Here is an 18,837-nt window from a genome sequence, read left to right as displayed (position 1 = left end):
GAAAAAAAATAATTATAAAAAAATTCTGAGGACCTGAGCTTGCACGTCCCTCCAATAATATATACCTACTACTGGGAATTATCAAATATTGTTTTGCAATATTAATAAATAAATATTAAATGGTCTAATCATATTAATAATTCATTTCAGACGTTAAAAGAAAAAGCTTCATTCATTTCAATCATTATATTTGGGTACAGTTCGTTTTCTGGACTAACATGTTTTTTTTTTATATTTTCCGGACTCTTTTCCACACAAGGCCAGACCCAATTCATTCATTATTCGAGGTTTCGTAAATTTTTGCTTTCTGTTCAGAGCAGGACAACCGGTTCGGAGATTTCCCTTCTATTTATTCTCGAGACTGCAGGGTTTGTGTGTTGATCAATGGACGAGTGTGGAGGGGGGAGGGGGGAGGGTTTAATACTTACACAGTTGCTTAGCCTACCTACTCCTCAGTTAAACAATACACTTAAGATTTATTAAGCACAGTGTGTAGTCGACTAGCAAGTTAGCAAGAGCTTATTTAAATCTAAAATGTTTACTTATTTAGGTTAATTGCAAATACAAGTTTGAAAATACAAGTTTAAAATAAAAGAATGAATGCGATCATGTTTTAAATACAATAAAATTAAGTAATTGATAAATTTTCACATGTCGTAAAATTTGTAATCTTAGTTCTTCAGTGATAAAGTAAGTGTATATATAAATATATTTTATTTATTTCAGTCGTTTACAAAAAGATTAAATTTATTGACATTAAATTTGAAATTAGCATAGTAAAAATAAATAGGCGTTAAGAAGTTATTAAGTGAGAAAATTTTTCAAAAATCAAAATTGTAAGATAATAATGACGATTTAAACCACAATATGTCTGATTATCAGATCTATTTAAACCTTATTTATGTCTGATTATCAGATCTATTAAAAGATAATTTATGTCTGATTATTAGATCTATTTAAACCATATTTATGTCTGATTATCAGATCTATTTAAACCTTATTTATGTCTGATTATTAGATCTTCGTATACTAGGACAGACCCTAGATCTATTTAAACCATATTTATGTCTGATTATCAGATCTATTTAAACCATATTTATGTCTGATTATCAGATATATTTAAACCTTATTTGTGTCGTATCAGATCTGTTTAAACCCTATTTACGTCTGATTATCAGATCTATTTAAACCTTATTTATGTCTGATTATCAGATCTATTTAAACCTTATTTATGTCTGATGTTCAGATCTATTTAAACATTGTTTATGTCTGATTATCAGATCTGTTTAAATCTTATTTATGTCTGATTATCAGATCTGTTTAAACCTTATTTATGTCTGATTATCATATCTGTTTAAACCTTATTTATGTCTGATTATCAGATCTATTTAAACCTTATTTATGTCTGATTATCAGATCTATTTAAACCATATTTATGTCTGATTATCGATCTCTATTTGTCTGATTATCAGATCTATTTGTCTGATTATCAGATCTATTTAAACCTTATTTATGTCTGATTGTCAGCTGTTATTAGTCATCTTAATATATTATTTTATTAATTAAGAATTTTGTTTATTTATTTAAGCATCGTAAAGAACTGAAAAATGTTCTGAATTAGGTAAAAGTAATGTTATCTATTTCGTATTTTACGAGAGGGATTTTAAATTCTTCAATTTTATGCAACTCATGCCATAAAATAAACATAATTATTCATGCCTTGTTTTTTATGTCTACTTACATCTGAAAAATTATGTTTTTGCTAAATCTTAAATAGCATTTACAATTACAAAACATGTATTTAAAAAATCATAATTTATTTAAACTGCTTTTTTTCAGATGCATTAAAAGCTCAGAAAGAAAACTGTTTCTGTGTTAACTGCAAATAAGTCAAATTCTACGACTTTCGATTAGTTGTAATTTTGGAAGTTGTGTCAAACAATTTATTTGTTGACTGTTCATCTATACTTGGTGTGAATGAGTGAACTCAATCAGGTACAGAATTCAGGGTACAGGGTACAGGGTACAGGATACAGGGTATAGGGTACAGGATACAAGGTACAGGATACAGGATACAGGGTACAGGATACAGGATACAGGATACAGGATACAGGATACAGGATACAGGGTACAGGGTACAGGATACAGGGTATAGGGTATAGGGTACAGAATACAGGGTACAGGGTACAGGATACAGGGTACAGGATACAGGGTACAGGGTACAGGGTACAGGGTACAGAATAGAGGGTATAGGGTACAGGGTACAGGATATAGGGTATAGGGTACAGGATACAGGATATAGGATACAGGGTACAGAATACAGGATACAGGATACAGGATACAGGGTATAGGGTATAGGGTATAGGGTACAGGATACAGGATACAGGATACAGGATACAGGATACAGGATACAGGATACAGGACACAGGACACAGGATACAGGGTACAGAATAGAGGGTATAGGATACAGGATACAGGATACAGGATACAGGATACAGGGTATAGGGTACAGGATACAGAATACAGGATACAGGATACAGGATACAGGGTACAGGATACAGGGTAAGATGTGTACAACTTGAAGTTTAAAATGTTTAGGAGGATAATGAGGAAGAAAAAGAAGAAATCTGAAGAAACAAACAGATTGTGTTGAATCATGTCCGAAGTTGTGGATTCACAGGTTTCTATAATACAAAATAATATTTTAGTTTCACAGGTTTCTATAATACAAAATGATATTTTAGTTTCACAGGTTTCTATAATACAAAATATTGTAGTTTACAAAAAAAATGAATGTATTCCTTCTCAGAAATCTTGGAATGTTAAAAAAATTTTCAGCAAATTTTCCTAAGATTTCGACCCTAGCTATGTTGGAACTTTTGTGAAAAGCATCCTTAATCTTTTACTACGTGATCTCGATATCCAATAACGGCATTTACAATTTGAGGATCAATGGTTGATTCCTAAACTTAAGTTATCCGACCATGTATTATCGAAAAATACTCCGTAGATCTGCATAAAATGGAGATCGATACTTGATCTGGATACAAAACAAAAGTATTGAGTATAAACATTTAAAAATAATGTATTTTTTAGGGATGGTTCCCTGGTCCGGGTCCGGGCCCAGGTTATGATGAGAGACGATTCAACGGGTAAATAAACTTTTTAAAGAAACATTTAATTCTTTTTGAAAATTTAGTTTGGCAAATTAAAAGGACTTTATTTTTTTTAAATTGTTGTTAAAAAGCATCTGTATGGTATTCGAACTGCTTGTCTAGTACTATGTAGTAAATATGTGAACGAATAATTGAATCAGATCAAAAAGCACAAATTTGATTTACTAATTTACAGATTGGTTGGTTGATTGATTGGTTGGTTGATTAGTTATTAGATTGATTTGTTACTTGATTGATTGATTGGTTGATTAGTTATTAGATTGATTGTTTCCTTGATTGATTGGTTTCTTGATTGATTGGTTACTTGATTGATTGTTTTCTTACTTTTTTGATTGTTTACTTGATTGATTGTTTACTTTATCGATTGTTTACTTGATTGATTGTTTTCTTACTTGATTGATTGGTTACTTGATTGATTGTTCACTTGATTGATTGTTCACTTGATTCATTGTTTTTTTACTTGATTGATTGTTTTCTTACTTGATTGATTGTTTTCTTACTTTATTGATTGTTTACTTGATTGATTGTTTACTTTATCGATTGTTTACTTACTTGATTGATTTTTTACTTACTTGATTGATTGGATACTTGATTTATTTGTTTACTTGTTTGATTGGTTACTTGATTGATTTGTTTACTTGATTGATTGGTTACTTGATTGATTGTTTACTTGATTGATTGGATACTTTATTGATTGGTTACTTGATTGATTGTTTTCTTGTTTGATTGGTTTCTTGATTGATTTGTTTACTTGATTGATTTGTATACTTGATTGATTGAATACTTGATTGATTGGTTACTTGATAGATTGTTTTCTTGATTGATTGGTTACTTGATTGATTGTTTACTTTATCGATTGGTTACTTACTTGATTGTTTACTTACTTGATTGATTGGTTACTTGATTGATTGATTGATTGGCTGATTAATTGATCAATTGGTTAGTTCATTGATTGATTGACTTATTCATTTATTTATTTATTTTTTTATTTATTTAAGGCGGATGGGTACCTCTTGGAGGCGGAGGGCTTTCAATGGTTGCTGTTCGTAAACGAAAATTGGCGGAGGATGACCTTGGCGGAGCCCTGGAACGTGTCACAACCTCAAGCCGAATTGAAAATGGCGGAGCGGAAAACTGTGAAGGATACTGTCTCTACGAATACTTGATAATAGGTACAGAAAGATGTGGACTGAAAATTTCGACTTTGTTTTTCTGTTTTCTAAAGAAAAATAACTTAGAATTTTATAATTATAATAAAATATGTATATATACAATATACAATATATATATATACAATTTGGGAGTAAAACACTTTTTACAACTTATGAACAACATTATGACGCTATTGAATCCGTGAAATTTACTTTGCAACCCTGAAACCAGAATTGCAATGTTAGATTACAACCCTAGGGATGCAATCTAAAGTTGCGGTTTTACAACTCCGAAAACATTAATTAGAATTGATTTCTTAACTCAAAAATATGTGTTAAGGACCCAACAAGGTCTTTAGAAGCCTCGGGAATGTAATAATAGTTATTACAGTTTTTAAAATCTGAAAAAGGTAGATTTTGACGAAAATTCAAATATTATATTTTGTTAAAAAGTGGAAAAATCTCCATATTTGTTTAATGAATTGTGATGAAGTTAGTTTTGGTAAAATAATCTTTAAAAATCCATTTTTCCCATGGGAGTATCAAAAGTTAGCACATATTTTTCCCCAGGGGGGTATTGAAAGCTAGCACATATTTTTCCCCAGGGGGTATCAAAAGTTAGCACATATTTTTCCCCAGGGGGTATCAAAAGTTAGCACACATTTTTCCCCGGGGAGTATTAAAAGTTAGCTTTTTTTCCCCAGGGGGTATCAAAAATTAGCACATATTTTTCCTTAGGGCGTAATAAAAGTTAGCACATATTTTTCCCCATGGGTATTAAAAGTTAGTACATATTTTTCCCTTTGGAGTATTTAAAGTTAGCACATATTTTTCCCCTTGGGTATCAAAAGTTAGCACATATTTTTCCTCATGGAGTGTTAAAAGTTAGCACATATTTTTCCCCAGGGAGTATTAAAAGTTAGCACATATTTTTCCCCAGGGAGTATTTAAAGTTAGCACATATTTTTCCCCAGGGAGTATTAAAAGTTAGCACATATTTTTCCTCATGGAGTATTAAAAGTTAGCACATGTTTTTCCCCAGGGAGTATTAAAAGTTAGCACAAATTTTTCCCCAGGGCGTAATAAAAGTTATCACATATTTTTCCCCAGGGAGTATTAAAAGTTAGCACATATTTTTCCTCATGGAGTATTAAATGTTAGCACATATTTTTAAAGAATTAATATAAATTTTCTATTTTAGGGAGACGAATATCTGATGATCACGACGTGCTTAGTTGTACCATCAAGCGGGACTTTGAGTACAATAGGGTACATTTTTTATTCACTTTGGGTACAAAAGGGTACATTTTTTAGTCACTTTGAGTACAATAGGGTACATTTTTTATTCACTTTGAGTACAATAGGGTACAGTTTTTATTCACTTTGAGTTACAATAGTGTACATTTTTATTCACTTTGAGTTACAATAGTGTACATTTTTATTCACTTTGAGTAGAATAGGGTACAGTTTTTATTCACTTTGAGTACAAAAGGGTAAATTTTTAATTCACTTTAGAGTACAAAAGGGTACATTTTTTATTCACCCTTTATCGTTCGTGTTTGTGTGTTTGATTAATGATCACATTTTATACAAATATCACCACTAACTATTCATCTTATTGTTATCTCGGCTTTTTATCTTTAAATCGTTTTTAAACTATTTGGAAACAGTTAGTTTAATAAATTCCTATTTTGAATTTGGAAATATGTGTTTCCAATATTTTCCAGTACTGAATTTCACATTGTACCACCCTTTAAAGTACCTTTTTACCTTTAAATTAATTTTTTTACATTTTTCCGGCATTTTATAAGGTACAGAAGGAATTTATTTTTTGATTTGAAATTTTATATTTATTTGGCATAGAAGGGCTTCATTTTCTTTTTCGAAAAAAAACATTCCGTTGAGGCCTTATCCGGATTTTTCCAGTTTTTACACTTATCTAAGATTATGTTTATTGATATCATTAATCATGAATGAAAAGATGAAAACCGTATTCCATCAGAATTCATTCATTCTTTTCGCGGATTTGAGCCTACTTTTTCTATTTAGTTATCTCTATCTATCCAGCTATCCATCGAGATAAATTAGATTATTTTCCAAGGTTTAACTCCAAAATAACACTCGAAAAACCTATTATTATTGTCTGCATGCAATCTTTATTAGCAATACACCAATTTTTTAACATTCATTTTTTTAAAGATTTTCTGATTAGTCCCGGAAAATTGATGTTATCAATATTTATAATTAATCTATATATCTCATCTTTCCGTCTATCAATCTATTAATTTTTCTAGCATCAATCTATTATCAATCTAACCATCTATCCATTATTTATCTAAATATCATATTTTTCTTTTCATTTATTCCTATATCTATTCATATATCTATCCATATATCTATCCATATATATATCTATTCTTTTATCTATCCATATATCTATCCATATATCTATCCATATATCTATTCATATATCTATCCATATATCTATCCATATATATCCATCTTTTTATCTATCCATATATCTATCCATATATCTATCCATATATCTATCCATATATCTATCCATATATCTATCCATACATCTATCCATACATCTATCCATATATCTGTCCATATATTTATCCATATATCTATCCATATATCTATCCATATATCTATCCATATATCTATCCATGGATCTATTCATAGATCTATCCATAAAACTATCCATACATCTGTTCATATATCTATTTATCTAAATATCTATCTAATATTCATCTTCTATATATATATTCATGTTCAGGTTATGCCAACCTTCCATCACTGGAGAACAGGAAACAAAAAGTTTGGTTTAACCTTCCAAACTGCTGCAGGAACACCGAACAAAAATATTTAAACCTCTTTTACTTCAAAATGTTGCATTCTTTTTATTCTTGATATTTTCTCGTTTTTGATATTCAAGGCCTAATTTTTTCTCGGTATTCTTAGATGCGCGCACGTTTGACAAGGGAATTACGCGGGCAGTTGAAGATTTAATGGACGGTAGGTTGATTTTTTCATTTTGTCAGCAATATCTGATCATTTGTCAGCAGTATTCAACTATTTGTCAGCAGTTTAACTTTTTGTCATCAACATGAAACTATTTGGCAGCAATATGTGTCAGCAGTATTTAACTGTTTGTCAGTAGTATCTACCTTTTAGTCAGCAGTATCTACCTATTAATCAGCAGTATCTGATAATTGTCTATTTGTCAGCAGTATCTTACTATTTGTCAGCAATATTCGTTTATTAGTCATCAGTCTTTAACATTTGTCAACGATATTCAACCATTTGACAGCGGTATATAACTTTTTTTTCAGCAACTATTTGTCAGCAGTATTCAACTATTTGTCAACAGTATTCAACTAATTGTCAGCCGTATTCAACTATTTGTCAGCAGTAGTCCACTATTTTTCAGCAGTATTCAACTATTTGTCAGCAGTAGTCCACTATTTGTCAGCAGTATTCAACTATTTGTCGCAGTATTCAACTATTTGTCAGTAGTATTCAACTATTTGTCAGGAGTTGTCCACTATTTTTCATCAGTATTTAGCTATTTGTCAGCAACATTAAAATATTTGTCAGCAATTTTAAAATATTTGTCAGCAGTATTAAAATATTTGTCAGCAATATTAAAATATTTGTCAGTAGTATTCAACTATTTGTCAGCACTTGTCCACTATTTTTCATCAGTATTTAGCTATTTGTCAGCAATTTTAAAATATTTGTCAGCAGTATTAAAATATTTGTCAGTAATTTTAAAATATTTGTCAGCAATATTAAATATTTGTCAGCAGTATTCAACTATTTTTCAGCAGTATCTAACGATTTGTCAGCAATATTAAAATATTTGTCAGCAGTATTTAACTGTTTGTGTCAGCAGTATTTAATTATATATTTGGCTGCTGCCATGTCTGGGTAAGTAGAAAATACTGTTGCATGTATTCATAAACCAGCCCCTGAACCAGACTTTAATTCAGGCTAAATATTACCATTGAAATATTACCATTGAAATATTACCATTGAAATATTACCATTGAAATATTACCACCATTGAAATATTACCATTGAAATATTACCATTGAAATATTACCATTGAAATATTACCATTGAAAATATTACCATTGAAAATATTACCACCATTGGAAATATTACCATTGACAATATTACCATTGACAATATTACCATTGAAATATTACTATTGAAAATATTACCATTGAAATATTACCATTGAAAATATTATCATTGAAAATATTATTTTTAATTCAAGTTAGATTATTATTTTATTATTTTATTAAAAATTTTCTTAACTAAATGGTTATTTTGTATTAATCAATAGACCCGTCTAAAGATTACGATGACATCCAGACGAAAAAAGGTTCGGTTTCTCGTAAAAACTAATAAGTGTAATGGCTGTCATTTTCTTTAAACATGGAAAGCTTTATTTTTTAACTTAAAAATTATGAGGATTTAAGCACAATATTTAAAAACAAATGAATGTATTTTTTTATGATTTATGTCCAGCTGTGTATGCATGTTACCTATTCTTGCCAGGGGCGCATAAAAGAGAGGCAAGGGGATTGTTTAAGCCTCCACCCCCCTTCGGACAAATTCCTGTTAACGCCCCTGAACTTACGGATCATTCTTATTTTTACTAACTTAAGTATTTTTAGTTAAATTATATGTTGTACATTGTAATTATGTATTTGTCTGTAGTAATTATGATTTATGAAACCAGTTTTTTGTTTGTTTTTCCATCTGTTACCTAGTTAATTATTATTTTAATAATTATTATACGGGATGTTTTCAAGAACGGAAATTAGAAATTTAGATTTTCTTTTTACTTGTTAATTAAAATAGATTTTTTTTTTACTTCAAGTACATAGAATTTTATCTCCTCTGAAAACTAGTAAAATACTTTCCCTTGATTATTTGTTCGTTTTAGTGTCTTTTTTAAAATTTATGTAAAGTTACTTTAAACACTATTTCAAGTGACTTATCAACAAACGAACTCATTGTCGGATTCACAGAGGTACCCTTTAAACTTTGCCAGCAAATCTGGCAAAGATATTCCTGAGTTTCTATGAGAAAGGGGATAATTATAAATTGTGGTTTCTCTTAAAATGTAAATTGCTGATTTCTGCAGCAAAAAAGAAAAAGGTGTGAAGGGTACGGGCATACAACTCTGATGTCACTTGCAATAATGTTGACATTTTGAAAGTATTATTTTATGAATGATAATTAGTTGTAATGTTTAGAAGGAGAACTAGGCGAGTACACCCCCCTGCAAATCAATATGGATGTGGGGGAGGGGGTGGAGGGGGAGGTCTTCATGATGCTTGATCTTCCTTTAGAGAGAGATTCCCAACCCAGCTCTCCTAGGTAAAGAACATGCTAGTGGATATTTTAAACACGTGTATCATCTTACCATTTCTAAATTTTCTGTGACGTCATCAAATTCTCAAGCGAATATTAGTATTAATAATGACAAAGCCCGTCTAATTTTTCAGCTCTATTTTTTATATATGAATATGATTGTGCTTTTTAAAATAATTGATTCTGGTCCAAAAGGATCAGTCAATATATAGGGGTAGGCGATTATATCATTACAATGAAGACGACTTTAGATTTCAATTTTGATCTATATCAAGCTGTTAAACAGCATGGATATTGGATGCACATAATCATAGAAGTCAAGAGAAGTTGTCAATTAAAAAAGATCATCTTTTATTACTTGTAACTAAGTTGTGATTCGAAAAAAAGTTTGTTAAATCAAATCAATTAGCTTTAATAAAAAGTCGACTTCTGTAATTATAGTTCTGGTCCAAAATAATTCATAAGTTGATATTTTTCAATCATACCCTTTAAGGTCCCCGCCGCCACGAGTTACATCGCCGCCGCCGACATCTCCTCACAGTGTTCGATCCCGTGGTACACCAAGCTCTTCTAGTCCTTTATATCAGGATACACCTATACTTAACCAGGTTCATTCATCCTTTCATTCATCCTTTCATTCATCCTTCCTTTCATCCTTTCATCCTTTCATCCTTTCATCCTTTCATCCTTTCAACCTTTCATCCTTTCAACCTTTCAACCTTTCATTCTTTCATCCTTTCATTCTTTCATCCTTTCATTCTTTCAACCTTTCATTCTTTCAAATTTTCATCCTTTCAACCTTTCAACCTTTCATTCTTTCATCCTTTCATTCTTTCAACCTTTCATTCTTTCATCCTTTCATCCTTTCAACCTTTCATTCTTTCATCCTTTCATTCTTTCATCCTTTCATTCTTTCATCCTTTCATCCTTTCAACCTTTCATTCTTTCAACCTATCATACTTTCTTTCTTTCATACTTTCATTCTTTCATTCTTTCATTCTTTCATCCTTTCATCTTTTCAACCTTTCATTCTTTCAACCTTTCATACTTTCATTCTTTCATACTTTCATTCTTTCATTCTTTCAACCTTTCATACTTTCATTCTTTCATACTTTCATTCTTTCATCCTTTCATTCTTTCATCCTTTCATCCTTTCATTCTTTCATCCTTTCATCCTTTCATTCTTTCATCCTTTCATCCTTTCAACCTTTCATTCTTTCAACCTTTCATACTTTCATTCTTTCATACTTTCATCCTTTCAACCTTTCAACCTTTCATTCTTTCATCCTTTCATTCTTTCAACCTTTCATACTTTCATTCTTTCATTCTTTCATTCTTTCATCCTTTCACCTATACTTAACCACGTTCATTCATCCTTTATCATTTCATTCTTTAATCCTTTGATCCTTTGATCCTTTCATCATTTCATTTTTTCATTCTTTTATTCTTTTATTTTTTTATTCTTTTATTCTTTTATTCTTTTATTCTTTTATTCTTTCATCCTCTATTCATTCTTTCATCCTCTATTCATTTATTCATTTATGCATTTATGCATTTATGCATTTATTCGTATATTCGTCCTTTTATGCATCCATTTATTATTTATTATTTTATTCCTATATTTGTGTGTTTATCATGAATGAGCATGCATGATTAAGAACAAAAACGTCATTCATTAAATATTAAATTTTAACCATTTACTAGCTCAAAACTTTCATTGCCAGAATATTATTATTAAATCAATCGATAATCATATGAAAGTACGAGTCAAGATTTTGAAAGCTGATTATTTTTTTTTAAATCCTCAAATAAAATTTATTTAGTATTTTTAAATCCTTAAATGAAATTTGTTTAGTTGAATTTATCTTAAATCCTCAATGAAATTTATCTAGTTAAATTTGTCTTAAATCCTTAGATGAAATTTATCTAGTTAAATTTGTCTTAAATCTTCAAATGAAATTTATCTAGTTAAGTTTGTCTTGAGTCCTCAATGAAATTTATTTAGTTAAAATCTTAAATCCTCAATGAAATTTATTTAGTATTTATCTTAAATCCGTAAATAAAAACATGTCCTCGGCAATCATTGAATCATTTTAAATTCTAAAAAAAAATTTTGAAGTGAAATTTTTAAATCTTGAATGGTAAATTTAAATCTCTTGGGGATCGTGTAAGGTCTTACTCAAATTTATTTGTTTTGGATACAAACCAAAGAACAAGTCTAGTTAATCTGTTTAATAATTTAAATATTTCTTTTTGATTTCAGTTAAACTCCCAGAGGCTTCATCCTTTAACCCGTTCTAATACAGTTGGGGGGCACACCAGGGGTTCCATAAGGGGGTCTGGGCTCCCCCCTGGTGCCCCCCGCCCCCCTGGAGACAATATTTACGAGTGGTTGCACTCCTCTGAGCAGCAGCCACTCTCTAGAACCAATAACAGTGCACTCAGTGTTAAAAGTGATAAGTATATTGTGATATCGGGCCCGGCTGGTCGGGGGCTCTATAGTCCTGATCCGGGGCCGTATAGTCCGGATAGGGGACATTATAGCCCCAGCCGGATTCCTTATAGCCCGGATAGAGGGCATTATAGCCCGGATAGAGCGCCGTATAGTCCTGACAAGGGTGACTATGGGCCGGGGAAAGAGTGCTTACGGTTGGATAATGATAACTTTAGTGATACCTATGTACGCTTCGATATCAAGGAAAATACGCAAATTCAATGTTGAAATTTTTTTCTAACATTTTTTTAAAATTCAACTTCAGAAGTTTTTCCATCTACACTCCAAATTATACAGCGCATTTATAGTTAACTTTAAAAAAAGCTGATAATTAAAAAAAACACTTGCGTTTATCAACATTTGTCATACAAATTAATTTTTACCTTTTAAAAAATTATCTGTGCACAGTACAATTTTTTGCGTATAATTGAGCTTTTGCATGTGCTAAATTATTCAGAGCCTTAAACTTTTGATAGAACTAAGATATTTCTACTAAAACTTCTGAATTCAAGAGCTTATCTTTAAATGATTTACCAGAACAATTGTCTTTTTTATTCCCAAATTTTTCAAATAATTAATTTTTCTTATTTTAATATTTGCGTTCAGGATCCAGACCCTCAATATCACTACCCTAACCTAGACACACTTTCTAATATGTAAGATTTTTTATCATTATTATTATTATTCTTGTTATTAATATTAATATCCAATATTATTCTCATAATTTAATCATTATACCCTCCCACCATGAATGATTATTATTTTAATCGTAAAAAAAAAGGAATCTCGTCATCAACATTAGGATTTATTTATTAATTAAGATAAATTCATTGTTTTTGAATATAGGTGTTCCTTTTATTCACCCTGGCCCTCTCTCTACTATCCTAGAAGTTATTATTTTTCAACTTCAAAACTTAATATGCTTATTTTGTCATGTTTATTTCATATAAGTTGCGTTGTATAAAGGAAAAATGTTTATATTGTGCGCTAAACCTTTTAAGTCTTCTCCCATATCCAGTATCGCTTAGTCATCACATGATTTTAGGAAAAGCCTTCTAATCATTAGTACGTCTTAGTCTAGCTGCGTATTGACCTATGTGGGTTGATAATGGAAAATTTGTCTACTAATATTATATAACCCTTCAGCAGATTTTTAATAATATTCAAAGCTTTTGATAGAAAATAATGAATGTGACATTGGTTAAAGATATTAGAATCGAATTATTCATGGTCATAAGTTTATTATTTTTACACAACATTTAAAAATGTATTAGATCCCTTTACTCTATATTGAGTTATGGATCCAAAAAAATTTCCCAGATTTTTATATTTTTATTTCCCGGATTTGCGGTTTCATTTGATAAGAAGTTTCTTAGTTTTTTGTTTGTTGGATATCCTATGACCGGAATTAATAAATTTGAGCTAGGTCGTTGAACTCGTTGCATGGATTACCTATCGTCCAAGCGTTTTGATATATTGACAAATCTTGAATCACCGATTCAAGATACGTAGTTAAAAACGCCTTTACTAAAACTGGTTTCTGTGAATCCTGTGAATTCAGTGGTTGAACTCGATATGCGATATTCTGGAGGCAAACTTTAAAGATGATTAAAGATTTAAATCAGAGAATCCTTAGATGGAATTTAAAGAATTTGAGCCGCCAAAACCCGGTTTAAATTCAGCGCCGGCTTAAATCTTGAAACATTTGATACATTTTTAAGTGGAACCAACCATATTTAAACCGCGGCTTAAATTTAAACCGCCGCTCAAATTCTGTAAATTCGGCCACTGAAGTCGTAAATCCGCCAATGACAGAATTTCACACTGAAATAAATTCTGCGGCTAAGAATTAGCCATCAACATTAAGATATCCAGCTAAGCTGAAGAACCCTGAGCTGAAAACTTTAGAATTGTGGATATCGGGATTAATGCTTGATCCACTCTTTTTCTTAATCTCCAGATTAGATATTGCTTGTTCTCCTCATGAATTTAATCTCCAGATTAATTAACCGATCCGGATTAAGGATATCCCATTCTTAAGTTTTCAGCTCTGAGGAATTTATAGAATTTGTGCCGCTGTTCAAATATGGTTGGTTCCACTTAAAATTGTATTTTGATTTTTCAAGATCTAAGCCGAGGCTCAATTAAAATCGGTCTTGGGGAATTTGAGACGCGGCTTAAATTTATTAAATTCGGACACAGGCTATTCTCCAACATAATAGTAACTTTGCTGTACATAATTTACTTTTTCCGAGAAAATGTTTTTGATACGATATTCTGTTATTGTCAGGGTGCCTGGAATGGGTAAAAACGGCGGCCGACGATGTTCCATATCAAGCTTAAAGGGGCAGACGGCTGGCCTAGGCCTGGAGGATACGTTTAGCCCGGGAAAGGAAAAGGATTGGAAAGGGAAGAAAGGAAAGAAAGAAAAGAAAGGTGGATGTCGTCTCCATTATGAAAGATGTGCCCACTGTCAGGAACTCTATTCAGAGGTAATTAAAAAAAATTAAATCGCATTAAACATTTTTATCTGTATTGTTAGGAACTTTAATAACAGTTTCAGGGGGTTTTTAATCGTTATTTTAGTTTTTTTTTGTTGATTATCAAAGGGCACTTGATTATAATGTTATAATATTAAAATGACTTATATTATTATAAATTTTTCTTTCAGAGCGAAAATAAGAAAGGGTCTTGCAGCTATTCTCCGGATAGAGTTAGACAGGTATTCAATTCATCCTTTAATTTCTTTATTCAACCTTTCATCCTTTCATTTCTTTATTTAACCTTTCATCCTTTCATCCTTTCATTTCTTTATTTAACCATTATTTTCTTGATTCATTCTTTCATACTTTCATACTTTCATACTTTCATACTTTCATCCTTTCATTCTTTCATTCTTTCGTACTTTCATTCTTTTGTTTTTTATTCCTTTATTTATCCTCAGTCCTTTATTCAAATATTACATCCTACGCATTTATTATTTAAACAAATTATCTCATTGATCATGAACCAATGAACCAATGAACCAATGAACCAATGAACCAATGAACCAATGAACCAATGAACCTTATGAACCATTCTTTTATTAATATCTATCTATTTTTTTATTCAAAAAAACCATTTCTTTAATTTACAAAGTTAACGGTTTCGTACTATTCTGAAATATTGAGAAATGTAATTAAATGTACATTCGATACAATTTCTCTTTGCTCAACAGATGTTTTCTTTTGGAAAAAGGAAACCTCACGAATACAATTTAATGATGGAAGACGATAACTAACGCATTCAAAATGGTTTTATTTTTTACAGATTTAGAGCTTAAAGTCAAATCGACGATTTGTGAAAATCTAAGTTTATTTTTTTTGTTTTTTGTATTCTTTCAAACTTTTATATTGTTTACTGTATCCTTTATGGTATCCATCCGAAGTATTATATTCTCTGTTGTATCTTGTATTTGTTCTTATTAACATATTGTTCAGAATATCCTGTATCTTGTATTTGTTCTTACTAACATATTGTTCAGAATATCCTGTATCTTCTTACTAACATATTGTTCAGAATATCCTGTATCTTGTATTTGTTCTTATTAACATATTGTTCAGAATATCCTGTATCCTGTATTTATTCTAACTATTATGTTTAGTGTATCGACTGTATCCTGTATCTATTCTTACTAACATATTGTTCAGAATATCCTGTATCCTGTATCTATTCTAACTATTATGTTTAGTGTATCGACTGTATCCTGTATCTATTCTAACTATTATGTTCAGTGTATCGACTGTGTATCCTAAATCCACCAAACATTATGTTCAATGTATCAACTGTATCATGTATCATCTATTCAAACCATTATATTGTTTAGTGTATCGACTGTGTATCCTGTCTGGCGTGTGCTAAATGTCTGTTGTACCATTGTCATTATGAAGATGAAAACTTCAGGTAAATATATCAGATCACCAGATAGCCTAATAGAATCCCAGATCACCAGACAGCCAAATAGAATCCCAGATCACCAGACAGTCCAATAGAATTCCAGATCACAAGACAGCCAAATAGAATCCCAGATCACAAGACAGCCAAATAGAATCCCAGATCACAAGACAGCCAAATAGAATCCCAGATCACAAGACAGCCAAATAGAATCCCAGATCACAAGACAGCCAAATAGAATCCCGGATCACAAGACAGCCAAATAGAATCCCAGATCACAAGACAGCCAAATAGAATCCCAGAATACCAGACAGTCAAATAGAATCCCAGATCACAAGACAGCCAAATAAAATCCTAGATCACAAGACAGTCGAATAGAGTTCCGGATCACATGACAGTCTAATAGAATCCCAGATCTCAAGACAGTCTAATAGAATCCTAGATCACCAGACAGCTTAATAGAATCCAAGATCACCAGACAGCCAAATAAAATCCCAGATCACAAGACAGCCAAATAGAATACCAGATCACCAGACAGTCTAATAGAATCCCAGATCACAAGACAGTCTAATAGAATCCCAGATCACAAGACAGCCTAAGAGAATTCTAGACAGCCATTCCATTAGACAATTAAACCACTAGATAGCTAGCCTGCTTGATACCTAGACACGTAATTTCATCTCGAGATTACATCCTGACTTTATTTCATTAAACACGTAGACATTTAGACACCTAGTCACCCAGACACCCAGAAACCTAGACACCGAAACACCTAGATACCTAGACACCTAGAAACCTAGACACCTAAACAGCAAGACATCTAAACCAAACAGTAAGTCAGACAAGTTAAAAAGTCAACAACATAGTTAAAATTAAATTTTTTATATAATTTTTGAAAATCTTTCCTAATTATTTATTTTAGTGAGGAAGAGATTTGCACTTGCACCGACACAGACGGTCATTTAGCAAAACGATGGCTTGGGTAACATTTTTAACATTAAAATTATAGAAATTTACATTTTTTATCATTTGTACGTTTACATGCTCAATACTGTGATCATATTAGCTTTAATTCCAAAGTAATTTTGTTAAATAAAAACTTGTTTTAGTCTATCCTTGTTGGCCGTGTTGGTTCCCTGTCTCTGCCTGTATCCTATGTTGACCGCCTGCTATTCCTGTGGCCGGGCCTGCCATGCCTGCGGTGGAAAACACGTGCCTGTTTAAGAAACCCCGCGAATAAAATTCAAAATGGCGGAGCAAAAAATGAAAATCCTCCAAATATCTTATTAGACTGAAATTATGGAAACAATCATTTTAAAAAGTTGGCGCTAGTTTTGCAAATTTGCAAATCTAGGCCTGACTTGTGTATTTAATCAAGACTTTTGTTGACTGTATTGTTAACCAAATATTTTTTTTTGGTTTGCTTAAAGTAAATCATATTCTCGACATTCAAGGTCGGCAATCTTAAAATAATGTCAGAATTGAAACAATAATCATTTCCACATCTGTTACAGAAATCGTTCGTGCGTTAAATCGTGCCGAATTATCATCGTAAAACCGCGAGCAGCTATTAGTGTGCCTGTCAGCGCCAAAAATTTAGTTTCAATCTTTTTTAGATTATTAGTCAATAATTGTTGCATATACCAGTCACTCTATATTTGTATCGCACATTTATTCCCAAATTTACATTTCTTGTTTCAATGAATACTTCTGCTAAAAATTTTATAGAAAACTTGTTTGCATATATTTTCAAATTTTGTTTGTTCTGCCTGCAAAACCAGTAAAATATTAAAATGCTTCTGTAAACATAAATTTGAAAATTTATTTATTTTTTACGTGACAAGCCGAAGAGAAGCATTTTGCATCATGCTTAACTAAGATTTTTTGTATTTCGGCTGCTTAAAGTCTTGAAGAGCTTTCCTAACAGAACAGTATATGACCAGAGCTGAAAACTTTAGAATTGTGGATATCGAGATCAAATCGTCATCTCCTCTTTTATTACTTCTAAGATATATCCGAAAAAAGGGGAAAAGTACGACATGGTATTTTTAGATTAAGCGATCTATATTAAGGTTATCCATCCAATTCTAAAGTTTTTAGCTCAGACTGAGTGTTTTAAATACTTTTCAGTGGATTTTCTATATCTATTTTTTCCTGTTTAACACAATCAAATATTTTGGGTTCTTCTAAATTTTCACATTTTCGGCCACCATGGTCGATTTTCTTTATTATACATTTATATATATGTTACGATAAATATCTCATTTTACTGTTTGATAAATGCGAAAAATTATTGTTTTGCTTGTTTTTCACTGTAAAGTTTTTTGACTAACCATGTTTAACACTTATTTATGAAGTATTGAGATTGTAGGGTATCTCTGAAAACATTTTAATTTTGTTGTTACTTTATATAAGACTTATTTCTTTCAGTTTGGTATGCCCTTCTGTCTTTCTCTAAAATAATATTTTGATAATGTAGCTTTTATTTCGCCTTTATTTGGAGCAGAAGCTCTAAATGAATTTTGTTTGCTGTGTCTCCTTTCTCTCAAAATGTAGCCCCCCCCCCCCCCTACACGTATACTAAAGATTATATTAATGTGATATTTCGCCGTAGAAGGAATAATATGTATTTTATTTCCATATTTTTTCATTAAGAGGAGAGATAAGAAGAGACGAAGAAATAAGTATT

At 31.1% G+C, this 18,837-nt stretch overlaps 1 protein-coding gene across 3 annotated transcripts; it reads left to right on the top strand.

The window, feature by feature from the left end:
• The first annotated feature begins 1,843 nt into the window (after positions 1 to 1,843).
• Positions 1,844 to 18,786, top strand: LOC111711122 (sprouty-related, EVH1 domain-containing protein 2). Of its 3 annotated transcripts, XR_002767185.1 has the most exons (19): positions 1,844 to 1,995; positions 2,599 to 2,673; positions 3,095 to 3,152; positions 4,175 to 4,348; positions 5,529 to 5,596; positions 7,110 to 7,179; positions 7,295 to 7,348; positions 8,272 to 8,325; positions 8,685 to 8,723; positions 9,604 to 9,727; positions 10,215 to 10,329; positions 11,985 to 12,419; positions 12,822 to 12,871; positions 14,506 to 14,707; positions 14,887 to 14,937; positions 16,081 to 16,157; positions 17,071 to 17,130; positions 17,258 to 18,079; positions 18,249 to 18,786. XR_002767185.1 is itself a non-coding variant. In XM_023485377.1 (18 exons), exons 3-18 carry the CDS (start codon positions 3,131 to 3,133, stop codon positions 17,370 to 17,372), a joined length of 1,710 nt encoding a protein of 569 aa, XP_023341145.1. In that variant the 5' UTR covers positions 1,844 to 1,995; positions 2,599 to 2,673; positions 3,095 to 3,130; the 3' UTR covers positions 17,373 to 18,786. The 3 variants fall into 3 exon arrangements, 2 of the variants coding, with proteins under 2 accessions (XP_023341145.1, XP_023341147.1); XM_023485377.1 differs by having other exon boundaries at positions 17,258 to 18,786; XM_023485379.1 differs by lacking the exons at positions 8,272 to 8,325; positions 8,685 to 8,723 and having other exon boundaries at positions 17,258 to 18,786.
• The last annotated feature ends 51 nt before the right edge of the window (positions 18,787 to 18,837 follow it).

The sequence above is a fragment of the Eurytemora carolleeae genome, unplaced genomic scaffold, assembly GCF_000591075.1.
Source record: "Eurytemora carolleeae unplaced genomic scaffold, Eaff_2.0 scaffold983, whole genome shotgun sequence".
Lineage (NCBI taxonomy): Eukaryota > Metazoa > Arthropoda > Copepoda > Calanoida > Temoridae > Eurytemora > Eurytemora carolleeae.
Note: the sequence above shows the minus strand (reverse complement) of the source record. Positions and strands in the feature narration are given on the sequence as shown.